This window comes from Pholcus phalangioides, unplaced genomic scaffold, assembly GCF_987345545.1.
Source record: "Pholcus phalangioides strain wild (caught in Gottingen) unplaced genomic scaffold, Ppha-v1.0 ptg000003l_1, whole genome shotgun sequence".
NCBI lineage: Eukaryota > Metazoa > Arthropoda > Arachnida > Araneae > Pholcidae > Pholcus > Pholcus phalangioides.
Genome location: NW_028301596.1, coordinates 9,404,923 through 9,423,905, shown reverse-complemented (window position 1 = coordinate 9,423,905; position 18,983 = coordinate 9,404,923). Strand labels below are relative to the sequence as shown.

The 18,983-nt window shown below is 38.1% G+C and overlaps 1 protein-coding gene across 2 annotated transcripts in view; it reads left to right on the top strand.

Moving 5' to 3' along the window:
• Positions 1-14,923: 14,923 nt before the first annotated feature.
• Positions 14,924-18,983, top strand: part of LOC149088015 (uncharacterized) — a 517,816-nt gene continuing 513,756 nt past the window's right edge. For both annotated transcript variants that reach the window (XM_089243788.1, XM_089243779.1), the window contains exon 1: positions 14,924-14,995. In XM_089243788.1, the coding sequence (XP_089099914.1) occupies positions 14,939-14,995 (57 nt within the window). In that variant the 5' untranslated portion in view covers positions 14,924-14,938. The remainder of the gene's footprint in view (positions 14,996-18,983) is intronic.

Genomic DNA, 18,983 nt, shown 5'->3' with positions numbered 1-18,983 from the left:
TTTTTTACCCTACATCAAAAATATTTTTTCCAAAGTTTTTTTTGCTAAAATCTCATTTTTCCCTGGAAGCCATTTAAAAAACTCCCGGAAATTCAACTTTGCTGAAAGAGCTTTCTTCTGATGAAAGCCCCCCCCCCCCCAAAAGTTCATATTCACCCATATTTCTAACTCAAACACTCTTTTAACTACTCTTAGTCAGTGCTTAACTCTCCGAGGCCAAAAGAAAAAATTCTATCGTGAGAAAAAGCAACCCACACACATTTTTGGCACCACGGTCTGAAAGGGATATTGCAATCACTTTTTTACACACACACAGTCGCCCGATAAAATTCATATACGTCCTGAATTTTTTTCGGAACTCCATCCTGCGCTCACCGTTTTGAAAGCAGTGTAAATAGTGGCAATTTTCATCAGACTGGTGTCAGAACTAGCGGAAGCAAAAAGGGGCAATTGCCCCTTCAAGTTTCAAGGGACGGGATGACGTTTTAAGAGGAATAAAGAACATTTGACAGTGGTAAGGGCGGCACGATCACGTTTGCCCCCCGCATGTGATCTTGTCCTTCCCCGAACGTCTGTATCAGGAATGCCTTGACCATAGTAGCAGTGTGACAAGTTGCTTCATCTTGCATAAACGTGACGGTAGAAAGCACATCTCTTTCACGAAAACATTGCACAACTTTCTCGCGCAGAAGCGTTAAATAACGCTGCGCATTCACCTTAGCCGTTTTCCACCCATTTACTGGGCACTGCGTTTCAAATAAGAAGGGTCCTATGATGAACGAACCTGTGAACCCACACCATACTGTCACTTTTGGGGAATGCAATGGTGTCTGCGTGTACTCACGTGGATTAGACGTCGTTCAGATGCGACAGTTGTGGGTATTAACGTAAAATTAGCTTCATCTGTCCACAAGATGTTAAAGACCCAGGTGGAGTTCTGTTCGATTATGGAGAAAGCCCACCTCGCAAATGCTTCTTCCTGTACGGTATCCGATGGTAAAAGTTCATAGCACGACTGCAATCTGTATGGGTACAGATAAAGGACTCTATGAAGAGTATTGCTTATCGAGCAAGCGTCTGGCAGCTTCACGAGCGAGCACTGCTGGTCCCTGCACCTGATTCGGACGCTAACGCTTCCATTTCGGCTGCAACACGCGGCGAACGTGCCTTCCAAAGCGTATTATTGATACGCTTTGGTGCCTTCCTTAAACATGATCGTCCGGCTATTACACGATCCTCCAGCGTTCCAGTTTTCTCAAACCGTTAAACGAGCTTTATGAGGCCAATCGCTGTTAAAGGCCCTTTTCCAATCCTCACATTCTTCTGAACTCGGAATTTACGCAAGTCAATGATCGTTGATTCCTGGTTCACGTAAAACAACTTCACCAACAAAGCTTTATCCTGCGCTCTCAGCATCCTTGTTCACATACACGGTTTACAACGGTGAACTGGTCGTGGATTAGGAGTGCCAGTTTTTACAACCGTCTCATTTGCATATTTCCACCGAAGTCGCTCGTACTAGTGCCATCTATCGGCAGTTTTTCGAGTTTTTTCCTTGTTTTAAATAAATTCCTGTGTCCTAGCGATGCTAACCCTGCAAACCGTTTTTTAATTCGGTTATTTTTCCGGTTTTTATTAATTTTCAAAATTTCCACGGACTTTTTGCCCACCTTGTATTTATCTTTACACACAAATAGCATCATGAAAACCAGTTTGGAATCCACTCATGGGGAATAACTAGACATCTCTTTTCCGTTCTTATTATCGCGCATAAATGTAATCGTATCTTCCTTTTTTGGCTGATTTCTGCTCATAGAAAACTGAAATGCATTTCGCTTAAAAAATTGAGAGGGTTAGAGTGACATTCGACGAGTAAATAATATTTCTACATAGGAAAGTTTTTTCACCATACTCTCAAAATCCTCTGAAACCAAAGTCCTAAATAGACAATGTTAATAGCTTCATAGAATATGATTTCAACATTTTCCCGCTTATAACAATATTCCACTCCACAGGACAACTATAGGTATTAATCGCTATGTACATAATATTTTTATTAGACAAAAAACTTGAAAATGTTAGCAAATATGTAGTCAGGTGAAGCCCATGAAATATCTAGATCTCGAGCCTCTTGAAACGTTTAAGCTAGCGGGTTCTTAACCTTTTTCCGCTGCCACCCAACATCACCTAGATCAGCTTCGTGACACACGCGATTGTTTGTTTTTCGAAATTAGAGAAATCAGTGACGAAGTAAGTGTTTTTATAACAGGACCCGTGGATTTGTGTGACTTATCTAGGAAACCCCTGCTAATCAAGTTTAGGTTGTGACCCAATAGCTCAAGAATACCCCCCCCCCTTTTTGGGTAGCTTTGTAGCAGATGAGTGGAGAATAGGTTGGGTTTCTGCGCCTGATGGGGGTGCTTTGGTCCTCAGTGGGAGACTTGACTGCTTTCCTGTATGCTCCCTATACTTTAGAGCAGTGTTTCCCAAAGTGTGTAATATCGCCGCCTGGTGAGTGATGGAATGGTCCGGGGGGGGGGGGGGTAGAAGCTACGAGCATAACATGGGATCCTATGAGTTCGTATGAGTCAGGGTGAGATGAGAATTAAAAATTTCTGGAGAAGGGGGGGGGCGAGGAACAAAAAGTTGGGAAAACTATGTATTAGAGGTTCCGTTGGAATATTAACGTGGGGATGTGTGTGGCTCTGAAGCTGAAGAAAGCCTGGTTGTTAGTGGATTTGTACGACCCATCTTGGAAGTCGCCCACTGCAACCCAAGTTTGGGTTGTAATCTATAGGTTAAGAATCTCTTGTCTGATCTGTGTTCAGTACATTTGATTCGAGGCGCGAAAGCGAGCCCAATTCCCCGTTAAATAATCTCCCCGCAGAGAGCAACAGACTTATAACGGTACAATTTTCATTCATTACACTTCACTCATAGTTCGAAATATAGATGACAGCGCTACAACAAGCATTGTATAGAAATAAACGTCACACGTTAGCTCTAATTATAGTAATTCTTTCGGAAAACACCGTAGAAAAACGGAAGCAAAAGTGACGAAAAATCGTCGTTATATAGTAGTTATATTTTACGGACGTTATAAGCAAGGTTCATTAATATTGTTCTCTACGTGAATCAACCGGAACCGCCAAATATTGACAAAAAAGACGGAATGTCGTTACAATTGAGTACTACCAAAATGAAAGAAACTGCAAACTCACGAGGGAGGAATGAAAAAATGAAATGGGGGGGGGGGGGTACTCAGAATAACTAGAATATGGTTTTTTTTTCACTTGCTCATTCCGGTTATGCTCTTGAAAACTTTGAGTATTTGTTGACAGGCTCTCACTCGACTTGTCTTGACTTGAGTGAAGACGAACATAAAACATGCACTTGACGTGATTTTTCAGGGCGACACTCGACCTAAATTTTAGATCTGTTCATAATGTCCCTTTCTATCAGCGTAACATGTATGACAATATAAGATAAATAAATATAGTGAGGTGGGGGGAAGGGGGGGGGAACTAATTCTAGAGTTCTTGTGATCTATACACTCCTCCAAAACAACTCCCACTCACTCTGGTGAAAAAAAGAATATTATTAAAATAAGAATGTTATAACTTTTTATACGGACACCCTGCCCTCAATAACCCAATTACGTACAAAGTTGTTGCCCTGTTTCTCCTGATGCCAACAAAAAACTTCCACGCTTCTAAGTGCAATATTCGCTGAGTTATTTAAATTTGAAAAACGGAGAAAATTTGGGGGGGGGGAAACGTTAAATCCGGGTAAATCGTTCTACCCGCATTTAACGCTGTTTCACTTTTCCTCCACTTTCCGAATTTTAATATCACAATGAATATTTACTTAGAAACGTGGAATGTTTTCGTTGGCATCAAGAAAACCAGGGTAACAACTTTGTAACTGGGGTCTGGAGCGCAGGTGTCCGTATAAAAAGTTAACATTCTTATTTTAATAACTATGCAACCCCTTACAACACGAGTTACATATCTGAATAGTGCATGTTTATTTGGATACTTTTTTTAACACTGGAAGTATGCCTCTAAGATCAACGGTTCGCCAGTAAAATGTCATACTCTCGGTTACCTATGCACCCTGTATATATGTATGCTACTGCCAAAGGCCGAAATTGGACAGTTCGCGAAGTGGCCGGCCAGTTCAGAAATTGCTAATTTCATTGTGAATTGACCCGGCCAATGTCTGAATTTCGGGTTTTGGACAGTCAATTTGCGAAGTGGCTGAAAATCTCTGGCCGAAGTCCGTTCAATTTCGTTGTGAATTGACCTGGCCAATGTCTAAATTTCGGGTTTTAGCCAGCCAATTTGTGAATTGGCTAAAAATCCCTGACTGAAGTTCGAAAGAAAAGGCATAATTTGGGGTCATCGCCATTTGACGTATTTTTTCACAATAATTATGTAAACGTTATCTATGGAAACCTCTCATATTGCAGTCACGATGCGGTAATCATTTTTTCTTCAAAATTTGACAGGAAAACTGTATGTCTACATGATTTTATGAATATAGTTTTTTCCTCTCAAATTTCTATTTTTCCCCCAGGCAGATAGAGCTAATCCGATACAGCTATTATATATAGACATGTATCACACCGGCGATTGAAAAAAAGTTTGGGGCCTAGTGGACCATCTTACATCAGTATATTGGCCGGGGGGGGGGGGAGATCTCCAGCCACTTTCCTATACATCCCTCTATAGAGATCCCTATAATTCGGGGCATCGCCATCTTGGCGTATATTTTTAGGATAATTGTGGCCATTTAGAATTATTGTTAGCTATGGCAACCCTAACGATCAAAGAAATCAGAATATCGACATCTTAGGGATTTGAAATATTATGAGCTACTTACCCCAGCCCAGCGAATATGATTCGCCATCCAGGGGTTCTCCGGAGAGAGTATTTATTTTCTCAATGTGATAAGGAATTTCATTCTGCCCCAGTGAGCAGCATCACATGTAAATGAAATTGAATTTACCAAAAAAGTAAAAACTAAACTATGATAAGTATTTTAGTGCAAACTGCATCTTTTTATGTCAATTGTTTGATTTCTTATTAATTTTTAAAATGTGTCCAGGACTTTTCGTCCAACCTGTATTTTTCAGAAATTATCCCCTCGGTGAAATTTATAAATGTTGCGAAATTCCAGCACATACTTCACTATTAAAAAGTAGCGCACATATTAATCATATTTGAAGGTGCAAAAGATTATTAATTAATTACTATTAATTATATATCTTATAAGTTATCCTTAAGATATTTCAACAAAAGTTTAATTTATGATGAAATTAAAACATTAAAAAATAAATTATTTAAATGATAATCATTTCCTTTGAAAAAAAAATCCCGTTTTTTTTTGTAGTTGAAAAAGGGCATTGCCAAAAGTTTTGCCGATAGAGAGCGCTCAACCCATTCAATATTCGCGATAATACCAAGTTTCTATACGTCATGAAGGATGATTTGTATATTTTATTGACTAGGGAATGGCAATCAGACACACACTCAACAACACGCACAGTATTTGATATCTGTGAATTGTAAAACAGTTTTGAGAAAAGGTTTCCTTCATAAAATTCAGGAATGTCTTGCACTTTTGCGGAATTCTATCTCGCCCACAACTTTTAAAAACCATTGAATACAAGTCATTTTTTTTCTGATTTGTGGTGCCGAAATCTCATCTGTGTTATTGTTTTAGCTGGCCGAAACAGTTGTTATAGTGACATATATACATCAACTATTTTTCTTCACAAAAGCAATCTCATATTGTGATAACAATTAAAACAAATACATCTGATAATGCACAAAGAATGAAAAATTACATAAAAATGCATTTGAAAGTGCCGAGAAAAGGAAAAAAGATCATAAAAATTGTGAAGATATGGATTTGAAAATACCGAAGTATGTGAATGTAATAAAAAAATATGTCTCAAATATTCTTCAATATGTCATAAAAGACGCGCACACAATACATATATTGGAAAATATCAATGAAAAAATATGCATTTGAAAATGAAGTTTCCCTAAAAACGATGAACATGCGCAAAAAAAATATATGCATGAAAAGAGAAATATGCACAAAAATGAAAAAAAAAAGCATATTAAAAGCACTGAAGTATGGTCTAACAAGAGGAAATAAAACTATGCAGTAAAACTAAAAAATAAGCGCGAAAAAGTGAATATACATGAATTAAGAAGTGCAAAAACTTCCATTTACGTGTGCCTAAAAATATGCTCTAAAACGAACAATACTCAACAGCAAATTACTTTCTTGAAAAAATATGCAATATGATAAAGAAATTTTATCAAATTTGAAGAATGGAAAAATAAAATTATTTTTGCAAACAAAAGTATGATATCATCAATAGAAAAAATGCTATAAATATGCACTTATTCTGAAATTTCGGTGATTTTATGCATTCGTATGTACAAACTATAAAAAGTGCTAAAATATGTATTTCCATATGCACTTATGCAATTTGCATATAACCAGAGTTCTACTTATCACATACAGTATTCGTGAAACAAACCTTTTTCTTTGTGAATTGAATTTTGATCCACAGCAATTTGCAGTTGCACTTCATTTCCTTCCCCCCCCCCCCCCACCTCCAACATTAGTGATTTCTCAGTGTGATTTCAATAATTAATGGAAACTTTGCTTGCCTTTTCCAACTTTTTTGGCAATAATTGGTGACCTCCCGTAATTTTTTTGGTGTGCATCCTTCGTCCTCGTCAGAAACTTTCCTGACGTGGGTGTACAACAGAAACGGCGACATGACAACAGAAAAAGATGGCTACTGCAGGGAGTTCCCACACCGACGGGGTTAGCGCACCAACCTCTCGGCGAGTATAAAAAAATTGGTTGCCGTTAGGAATCGGCAATAAATCGTAGGTCCCGGTCTCATTAGCCCTCGTGTGCAGAAAATGATCAAAATGATGAATAGTCAGCCAAGGTATATGCACCGTGTTGTGTGCTTTGTTAATTTTCTACCAGAGCATTTTTCGCGGACTGGATTAAACCACTTGGTTGGCCACATTTGGGTCGCTGACTGGAAGCTGTGCATCCGTGGTCAAGACGGAAACGAAACATGGAAGATGGTTAAAATGACATATTATGGGAAAATTTATTTGTCAGATGTACGGTGGTGCTACCTATTCGTGAATATTTTTTTTTTCAAGTTCGATAGATGACGAGCGCATGACCTGAAGTGTTTGTTGAAGTGTCATCCGAGTTTTGCGCCATTCGGACCACAGAATAACCCCCACAAAATCCTCTGAGTTGGTTAGTTTAATTTTGATAACCCTAATTAATTAATTATATTCCGTTCTCCATATGTGTAATTATTGATCACCATTGACCTTGTATCCCATAAATAATGACATAATCAATGACATAACATACTTTGTGTGTTGTTTTGTGGTCTTATTATGATGAAATAACATCTAGAAAGAAAGAAAGAGAGAGAGAGAGAGAGAGAGGAAGCGTGTAAAGAGAGAGATTAAGAACATCTGCCGATTGATTCATCGATTAACAAATGGTGACGATGATCGTTCGACAGATCTTTTCGTGATTTCCGAGCGAAAAGCAGCTGCTTATCTTCACGGTCAACGCTCAATTATATCACCCTTCGCATTCATCTTATTTCCACGGGTTAGATTCAATTAACGCCGGCACTTCCATTTGATATGAATTAGAAAACGTTTAATGGACTACTCAAATTGAAAAAGGCGCAGTGAATGGATAGAGATGGTTGAATAAAATGTATCTTCTAATAGTTGCGATGAGTAGGTCCACAAGGGGGGGGGGAAAGGGGGTTTGAGAACCGACTTTGGTTTTAAATGTTCCTTTTACATTACACGGTGCGCCAAAATGAGTGCTTGCCAAGGCTATCAAAACATCTAGTTGTGGCGCTTGCCACGCACACGAGGACCCGGCGGCTTAGGCCGCTGGAGCAACTATCTCAAAAATTTTTGAGAGGAAGCCCTCCTCTTTAGTGTACGACTACATATGTTAGAAGCAGTGTTCTTCATTCTTTTTCTTTACAGCTGAATGAATGAACGCCAGAACTTTGCGGACTTATCCCGTTGCCGAGATATCTTTTCCTGCTGAGCTTCGTGGCAGAGTCTGGAACAAAGTGTGCCTACCTAACAGTCTGAGTGCGTTTATTGTGCTGTGTCTGATTTTTCAGTGCTGCTATCTACATTTCAAATTGTGATTGAATGTTTGTAGCGTTATAGGCCTGTAGCCAAAGTCTTTTTACCACTGCCGACCGGTGAATGTAGCTGAACAATTTTGCTGACCGGTAGATATGTGGGAAATAATTTGCGGAGCAGTAGAAATGCGAGAAATGGTTTGAACATCGGCTAAAAATAAATAAATAGGAAAAAAAAAATAATTTGCGGACCGACAAAAATAAGTAAATTGAAGACATAAGAAATAAATAGGAAAAGTAATTTGTGCTGCAGACCGGCAAAAAATAAGTGAATGAGATAAATAATTGGCGGACCAGCAGAAAATGAATAAGAGGCAGAATTTTCAGAGGAGTTATTTATGATAATCTCCGGAACAGTGTCAAACGGCAAAAAACAAATAAATATAAATAATTTAGGAACAAAATAAAATAAATATTATTAGAAAAATAATTTTCGTACCGGCAAAAAATAAATAAATAGGAGAAATAATTCGTGGATGACAAAAAAAACCAATTAGTGGGAGAAATAATTGTCAAACGGAAAAAAATATGAATAAATAGGAAAAATTATTTGCGGACGAGACTAAAAACAATAAAGAACTGGAAGAAATAATTTTCGGATCGGCAAAAAATTAAATATGTAGTGAAAATAATTAGTGTCCGTCAAAATGTATAAATTTAATTCATGGGCCTCTGACGACTGAGACAGAAATTAAAACGAGTATAGAAACGGTGTAAAGTTTAATAAATCTGAAATTGTGTAGTGGCTATATGAACTGGTCGAAATGTTTCGTGGTCCTCGGACTAGCGGTTGAAGAACACTGGCGTGAAGCATTTGCTTACCAATGTTTCACTTATCTCCTTCTACTGTGCATAATTAATGTTTTACATTTTCTTGAATTACTTTACTCGTTCTTTCCCGCATTTGCTCATTACAGCTCTTTCTCCCCACTGAATGGCCCGTCACCTACCCCAGTGACGGACATATTCGGACATTTATTCATAATTGAAATTTTTATGCTTAGAAATTAAGTATGTGTTACATACTTTGAAGACTGCCGCGATTTCATTGCAAATGAGATCACGATATCCTTTACAACTGCGCTCAGAAAACATTTTCCTACGGTTATTTCAAGATGCATAAGCCTAAAAATTCAAAACGATCTTTCACCAGTCGTAGATCAACAAGATATACTCTACCACGAGATTTTTTTCAGTCTCACATCTGAAAATATTATGTGCTTTTGATGCATATTTATTGTTGGCGTCTCACTTTTTGCATATGCAAAATGTTTTAAACAAATTTCTATTCAAATTCTCACAACTATATTTTGCATGTGCAAAAAATTAAACACCGCTTACATGGAATTTTTTTGAAATACTGAAATTAAATTTTTTTTTCTATACTATCATATTTTATAATCTGTTTTGGGCTAGATTGAATCTCGTAGTGGGCGGTAGTTTGCCCATCATAGCCTACCTAAGTTGGGAAACACTAGTGGTTTTTGTCAAAGAAATCCTTCTCCACGCACTCCATCTTGATGACACGTTGGAATCCATTATGACATTCCATAAAGTTTAATCACGTGAAGTAGTCGACGATCGTGTGTCAAATTTATGGCTCACAAGTTTTTATTTTCGTCTCCCCTTGTCTCCAGAGTAGACGAAAATAATAAGCAAGAAGAGACATCGTCGAGACTATTTGCCATGTTAGCAAATACTGATGGCATAGCATATATATATATTCCAAATGTGACATATAAACCATAACTCACGAGATGACGTTCAGTTTTAGGCTTTCCATCTTCCTCCCTAGGGGAAAATAATGCACAGAAGGCGGATAAATGTTTTCGGGCTGGCCATCTGTTCTGTTTCAGAATCAGACAGCCGCTAACATAACAAGTCCAAAGAGTTGCTGTGTGAATAAACTTTAGACGGGATACATTTGGTTCCCCACCCTCCTGAATTTATCCATAAGACAACGAACTTTCATAAAGGAGGCGTGGATACTACTTGAAATGTATAGGAAGCGTGCGTACCCCTTGAAATGTGTGAGGAGTATTCCATATTCCTACAAAATCGATCCCATATTCCTGTATTATAGAACGGAAAAAATAATATTTGTGTGCGCACACTTTCGAATGTGCGTAGGAGTCTTACGTAACCAAAAGAAATACTTAGGAAACTATCCAACCCACCAAAATAATTTTCCATTGAAAAAATATGAATTTTCCTTTTTTTCATTGAAAAAAATATGAATTTTCATTTTTCATTGAAAAAAATATGAATTTTCATTTTTCATTGAATATAAATTTTCATTTTTCATGAATATAAATTTTCATTTTTCATTGAATATAAATTTTCATTTTTCGTTGAATACAAATTTTCGTTAATCCTGAAATTAGTTTTCCATTCACTATGAATTTTCATTAATGCTGACAATGTTTCTTTCAATAATTTTGAAGTTATTCCTTCAATAGTTATGAAATTTTTTCTTTCAATAGTTATGAAATTTTTTCTTTCAATAGTTATGAAATTTTTTCTTTCAATAGTTATGAAATTTTTTCTTTCAATAGTTATGAAATTTTTTCTTTCAATAGTTATGAAATTTTTTCTTTCAATAGTTATGAAATTTTTTCTTTCAATAGTTATGAAATTTTTTCTTTCAATAGTTATGAAATTTTTTCTTTCAATAGTTATGAAATTATTTTTGATTTGTTCCATTCCCTGGATGGAACCCATGATGATGAAAGGGTCCTGTATATTTCAATTGCCCCAAGACAAGTGAAACTCTAACCCGGGGGGTCCAGAGACTGGCCTTATTGATAAATGTTTTAATTATTTACCATTACAACAGCCTTATTCATAAATTGACTCAATCAGTCAGAAAGGGCGTTGCTCTTAAATGAAGATGGTTGTCGTTAATAGGAAAGGCGGCCATGAGAATAAACTGTGGTCTAAAGGGGGCCATGGGCGAAAAAAGGGTTAAAAAGACACTGCTCTGAGTTATAGATCCGTCATCGAAGAATTCCCACAAAAATGACCGATCTCACAGGCATGGGTGGAGATACAAGGGGAGGGGCAGCGTCAAAGGTGCAGTCGACTGATTTAACGTATATGTGTATATATGAATTGACATATCATCATCGTACCCCCCCCCCCAGACTTTTAAGTCTATCCCCGCCTATGCTCACATATAACACTCCAATACAGTAGACGCTGCTTATTAGAATCACGAAAAATGTTATCATTCGAGTATTGTTATCACTTTCGCCAACAACGAAATGGACTAATATCATAACATGGTGAAAAATTCACTGTGAAGACGATTTTATTTTACGAATTATTTTGAAGAAAAAAAAAAAAGTCGAAACTTTTTGCATATTTTGAAGCTAAAGATAAACCAGCAGGGTCGTCATTTCAACTTTTTCCAGGGGGGGGGGGCAAAGAGCATGTACTAAAGGTACGCATATATATATACTTGTATATCGCCTATATATACCATTTGTAGTGTATATTCAAACGCCGGGGGGGGGGGAGGCAACGGGCCCCCCCCTGCCCTCCCTAAATGACAGGCCTGTGAACCAGACTCGCTTTTCCCCCTCTTGTTATCAATTTGGGTGACTACGTCGAAAATCAAAAGGCTCCTTTATTTAGGAAAAATTTTCACATTCAGTTCGTAAAAATTTGTAGTGCTTCTTTTGCAAATTCTTCCCTGTAGTGAAGGTAAAAAAAAGGTATTTTTCTTGATCACATTCACAGTTTCTCGGCCGTAAGACTTTCACAAGGGAATCTATAGAACGTACCGTAAATATTATAAACGGTACCGTATTCAATCCATGGCGCGCGGGCCAAATGCAGCCCTCCGAGCTTTTTGCTGTGGCCCGAAGACCGTTTTTAGAAAATGGCTACTTTACATTCCAAAAACGATTTAATTCCAAAAAAAAAGAAAAAGAATTCGTTAGAGAGCTCTGGCCACTGAATTCTGTATATTAGACCTTTAGGCCGTCTACATAATTACAAGATGTACAAAAATGCTGATAAAATCCTAAATGAAAGTAATAATTTTAGAATTATCGGGACAAATTTCAGATTTAATAAAAGAAATAATTGGTTTAAAAATTAATTAATTAATTTAAAGAGAGAAACGAAATTATTTCAAAATATAAATCATCATCGTCATCAATCGTACATCAGTCCTAAGACTGGTTCGCCTCCATGTTGAGCGGCCGCCACTCATCTCTGTCTTGGACTTTGTTCTTTAGTTGGTTATAGCTGGTACATTCTGCGCCCTTTTGTAGCGTTGAGATCCGTCTCTCCGAAGAAACACGAAACTTCAAGCATTTCCATCTTCACTTCAGAAAATCGAAGGTAGATGGCAGCGCGAACACGAAACAAGCGCAGCTCAACAACATAAATACGTTAGGGCCACGCATACACTCAGAACACACATTCCAGCATGTGCCAATTCATTAGAAATTCCGTAGAGGAATGTGTACGAGGTGCATGCGTTGAGTCTCAACGGTTGAGATCCAGGTGATCTTGGGCCTTCCCCTGAGCCTTTTCACTTCTATCCTGCCTTCCATCACATCTCGTAGCAATCCGCCGTGAAGGAGGGCATGTGCCAACCAGTGTAAGCGTCTGTATTTAATCCTTTTCAGGATTTGGTGACTCTCTCCAACCTGTGTTAGTACTTGTGAAATTGACCTCTTCAGTGTCCACCTTATGCGCTCTATGCGCCTCCAGCACCACTTCCAATCGTTTCGCGTCTCTCTTGTTTATGGTGCGTGTCTCTGAACCGTATAGTGTGGTGGACCACACATATACCGTAATCAGGCGTTTTCGTAGTTTAATCGGTAATTTTTTTTGTACGTTAACAATCCTTGTTTAGCGCGGAATTCTTGTTTAGCAAGGGCGATTCTAGAACTTATGCCATTGCTGCAGTATCCATCTTCTGTGATCCAGCCCCCAAAGTATGTAAACGATGTTACTTGTTGTAGTTGTTGATCTTTGATTTTTGTCGTGAAGTGATGAGCTTTCTTGCCCATTGACATTGCTTTCGTTTTGCTGATATTTATTTCTCATCCCGTACTTCTGGACATCGTGGTGGTGAATCCTCGAGAGTAGTCTCGTAAATGTTGCCTGGCATCCTGCCAATTCAGCCAGGTCATCCGCAAACGTTACCGTTTTCACTATCCGGCCTCTATTCGGATACCAGCACTGCATTCATCAGTCTCATTTAAAATTATTTCTGAAAAGACCTTCAATAACCCTGGTGATAGGAGGCATGCTTGACCGTCCGAGTGGCGGGGTGGTAAGATGCGTATATCCCCATGAAGGTTGTCGTCACGGTCCCAGGTTCAAATCCAGAGGAGAGTATAAATAAGATATTTTCCCTAGTGAGCTTGGGGCGACCACCGATAAATGGCGCCTTCATTTCCTACCCAACTCATTAATGGCAGTAAATTGTAATAAAGCGATATGGCCAGGCTTGGTGAAGTAGTAGGCTTCCTTGTCGGAAGCCGCGACAGATGCGAGCTGGTTTGGTGTGTCCCCTTCTTCTAATCTTTTGAAAATAAATAAAAATTCAAATTTATATATAACGAAAGAAAATAATTGATAGCAAATAAAAGTATTCGGTGAATTTTTGGAGGAGGAGGGGGGGGGACCAACCCTGTTTAATAACCGAGAATACCACAGTATGACATGGTGGCCCGGGGGCTTCGTGGAAAGTTTAATTTAGCCCGCAATGTCTGAAAGGTTGAGGACTCCTGTTATCGGTCTACTCATTAGACAGTTACATTGAAACTCCTCACAATTTTTGAATTAAATTTATATCCAACATTGTAAAGAGTAGAATAAGAAGAAAATTATGATAAATTGAAATAAAAGTATAAATGTGATGATAATAATAAATTGCTATCTTGTAAATTACTCGGTAGGGTCATTTTAGTGCTAATTAAAGACAAAAAAAAAATCAATGTTATTGAAACAATTAGTTAGTACAAAATAAAATATCTAACCTGGTACTTTAAAGGGCCGTCAGAATATAAAAGGTTAAAATTATTTCAGCTTAAAATGGAAAAAATTCTGTTTTAGAACAATTGAAAACCAAACCAGGATGATTTAACATTTTGAAACCTGCTAAAAGGAAGAAAAAAAATTGAGTTGTCCCGTTTCCATACATTCTATTCCATCGAACGGGATATATGGTCATCGTCTTTAAAACTGAATTTTTTTCCGGATGTAATTATCAGTCGTTCATTGTTATCAGATACCCCCGAGTTCCTATGATAAAAAAAAAGTGGCGTACACCTTGTACTTCGAATCATTTCCTTTTAGCTCATATAAGTACACATAATCTAAAAATGTACATTATAGTGAAGGACACAACGAATGCCCTCAATTTCAACCTTGGATTCAAAGGATGAAAGAACAACAGCGGTCCAGGAAAAAAAAAAAAATCCGGTCTTTTTTTAACCACATGCTCGATCGGATCGATATCATGAAGGTCTGATTCTTTCAGTCTGAGTCTGACGTAAAAGCGCGAACACGCTCATAATACTGCGCGAAGTGACACTAAAACGTCTCTTCTTGACCTACATCATCGAGACACTATTATCATCATTATCATCTCTATTTACATATTGATATTTAATATCCGGTATATCGATTATTCTGTAAAAACATGTGAATCCCAATGGAAATACCCCACGGATGGCTTTACGTCTCCCTAAATGGATATTCATCCTGAAGCGCATGTTCTTCTTAGAGGTAAGCATTTATATATATATCAACATAATTACCCATAACAGATTTTATCAATGGTCATTTATGTTTCGAAATTGTGGAATCGGAACTACAGTTGTTTGAACAATTTTTTTAACCATAATTATTATAGTGATTATAAGCTATTTGATTCATATTTTATGAATTTGTTGACGAATTTACCTGTTAGTGTCCTCTATACTAGTTCGTTTCAATTTATACTTGTATATTATGAAGTTGAAGCTGGGATGCGGACGACTGTGACCGTTCGAAATACAGCGGATTCCCGATTATCTGTCACTCAAGGGGAATAATCGAAATCGTTGGATATAACCGCGAGGACATAATTATCAGACGGTTGTGATTTTTGTGTACAAATACAAACCTAACTTATAAACGACGACCTCAAACCTAATTTTTTTTATATGACATGAATGTCGCTCTCCACTTGTTAATACAAGATATACAGTTGACTGGATGTTGTGAAGATATTTATTATTTTAGATGTTAATTTTTTAAGGAAGGAAAAAACTCATCTCTGCCTCTACCGGGAGTCGAACCCGGGTCCCTCGATTGCCGGACGAGTGCTCTGACCACTAAGCTACAGAGGAGATAGAGATTTTCCTTCGCTAGAGCGTATATATGCCGAACGGAACCGTGCAATGGACGGTGAAACCGATCAGCTAATAGCTCATGGACGACGAGCCACCAGATGGCTATATATATGACATGAATGTCGCTCTCCACTTGTTAATACAAGATATACAGTTGAAATACAACTGTATACAACAGTTGTCAACTGTATATCTTGTACTAATTTTTTTTAATGAACTAAACCAAGTGACTCATTTACAGACCACTCGAGTGATTCACGGCACATTTACAAATAATTTAAGTGACCCGTAGTATATTCAAAGATCACTTGAGCGACTCGCGACACAGTTCCACATCACTTGAGTGGCCCACGGCACAAATTTTACCGTGCTCAAGCTGCCCGCGACACATCTCCACGTGACTTAAATAGCCCACAGCAGAGTTCCACTTACTTGAGAATTTCCATCACTTAAACGGCCCGTGGCGCAGTTCTACATCACTTTAGTTACACTCGGCACAGTTCCACGTCACTCAAGCGGCCCGCGGCAGATTTCTACATGACTTAAGTGACCCGCGGCGCATTCCCAGATCGCTCAATCGGCTCGTGACAAGTTTTCAAAACAGTTAAGTGGCAAGCACTCTTGTAAAGATTGAGTACCTTGTTATAAATATTATGAAGGCGGTCCCCACTGTATAGCAAACCTCGAATATAACGAGCGAAATTTTTCGTCCCTTCCCTCATCAGATGCAAAATATAGCGAACCTCCGTATAAGAGGAACAAAATTTTCTGTCCTCCTTTGAAGTTCGTTATAAAGAGTTATTAGAGGTTTTACATCGTAAATAACTATGCAGGTAGAAATAAAAGGAAAATACATTCAAACCCCGTTATAATGAATTTGAAGGGACTAAAAATTCGGTTTAAAAATTTCCGACCTAATAAGAAAACATACTATGGGATACGGATAAAATTTCTCTAGTTACGTCTGGTGGTTCGTTACAAGCCGGGTTCGCTATAACGGGGTTCGATTGCGGCAAAAATTTAAGAAAAAAAATCTGTAATAATGATTTATTTTGCCCACAAGTGTCATGAGAGTGTGTTGGATAATCGAAAGTCTAATAAATAAGGTTTTGATTTATAGTATAATGATTATATGCTCGGTATGTTTTATGTCTGGAGAGATGACATTTGAATAGACTGAACCAGTATATATCATTGATTGTCTTCTGAGACATGATCATGTCTCGTCAAGTTTTCTCATTGTGAAATTAATCGATGACTCACGGTAACAGCCGATTAAGGGCATACGTATATGAACTTGTGAGTCCCGTATGGAACCAGCTGCTCGGTAACGCCCTATCGTCAAAAATTGAAGCTCACGAGTTGTTGTTTCGACAGCATTACGCGTAGATTCAACATCGTTCTCTGTGTGTGTGTGTGTATGCTTTTCCCGCCTTAGGTTCATCTCTCCAACATGCACCAGTTCTTTTTTCCACATACACGTGAGTGTTATTTTGACCTTTCATTCCAGGTGTTACGCACACGTGTGAATAAACGATTCCCTCCCCCCCTCGTTCCAGAGGTTCTCAATCTGATGATCACACGGACGAGATAGATCATCACCAAACACATGCGAGAAAGTATAAAAACTGGGATTCTTGTCGAGGTTGAGGAGTTCCGTGCGAAGTTAATTTTACAGGCCTATGAAATATCTAGTGTATGTGGTTGCTGCTAGTTAGAGGCTCACAGAAACCAGACGTGGCCGCACTGGTCCCACGGGGCACCGCTCCGAGAAGGGCAATAAATCAAACGTTGAAAATGCGAAAAAAAAAGCTTTGTCGGCCGAAGAAACGTGGACATGGGGAAGCCGTCTTATTTGCGGCATGGGCACCAAAAATAGGTCCCTGATGTGTAGGGGATTTTCTCCTAAGTCGCCCTTGGACAGAAAGAACTGTGACGTTGGGATCCGGCAATTGACCTTATATATGCACTGGGTGCTTGAAGTTCCCGTGTACTCTGAGTAATTTTTCTCAATAACTACTCATTCGAACACAACCAAATTTTCAGGTTATCTTAACGAGACCATGGGAGGGAAATTTATGCAGTAAAAAATATTTCAATTTTTGACCAGCAGGTGAAAGAAGTGGCTCTTTGTTATTACATTTTCTTTTTTCCCATGGTCTATAAGGCGTATATGCCAAGTTTTGAATGGAATATGTCACTGGAATGGCCGCTACATAGGTATGAGTAGTTTCAGAATACTGACTGTGTGTGTGTGCTCGTGACGCTAAATTGGTCTGAGCAGTGTCAGTAGACAAACTGCTCAAACCTATGTGGCGCTGGTTCTGGTGGGCGTATTCTATTGAAACTCGGTATATACGTTATATGTGGACCACAAGGGGAAAAAAAAATCAATAAAGAGATAAAGAGCGTCACTTCATAACCTGGTGGTGAAAAACGAAATGTTTTTTACTGCATAAATATCTCTCTCTCCTATGGTCTCATTAAACCTCCAAGCGGCCATCACGAGATACCTCACCTCCAAAAAAATCCTCTTATTTTAGCATTACCAAGTCCAGATATTTTGTAAAGATGACCTTTAGTTTGCTGAAAATCGGACGAAAGCTTACTTCATTTAAAAATATATGGCATTTTGAGGGGGGAAGGATAGTTATTTCTAATTGCCGCTTAAAGGGTCAGATATCCTGAAAATCTGACTGCATTCGGGTAAGTTAGTTTTTGAGAAAGCTGTTCACAGTACGGGAACAATTATTATAAACACCATGTATATTTTCAGTTTTTTCAGCATTAATTTATCAATGTGGACAGAGACCCCACTAAGAGTCCTGACCGTATAGGATTTCAAAATCCTGACTTTAGGATGGAGGGCTGTTTGTATGTGTACACTTATCAATAACCTCTTCAAACATAAGAAAAAATTTTCTATTGAAAAAAAATTTTTTTTTTGAAGATTGATTTTTGTGTGTCAAAATGTTTTTTTAACCTTTTGCGGTCCAGATGTTTTTCAGGTCGTAACTTGAAAAAAGAATCGTCAAAACCATTTAAAATCATTAAAAATGAATGTACACGTCTGGAGTGAAGAGGATAAGATAATAGTGTTTCTTTTGATACGGGTATATGGAAGTGGCATTGTTAGACGCGTATCCAGCCTAATTAACGCTTTGCATTTTTTTCAATAAATTTACTTGCTTTTCCCCGTTACCAATTATTTTCCCCTCGTACTGGGGGAACGATCATATCGCACCTCGGAGGAAATGCAACACGTGTACCACAAGTTTGAAACCAGTCACATAGACAAGGCATTGACGAAGTGTCTAGATCAGAGTTTTTTTCCAACGTTTTAGTTCACGTGGAACCCTTAATAGTTATGAGATTGCTCT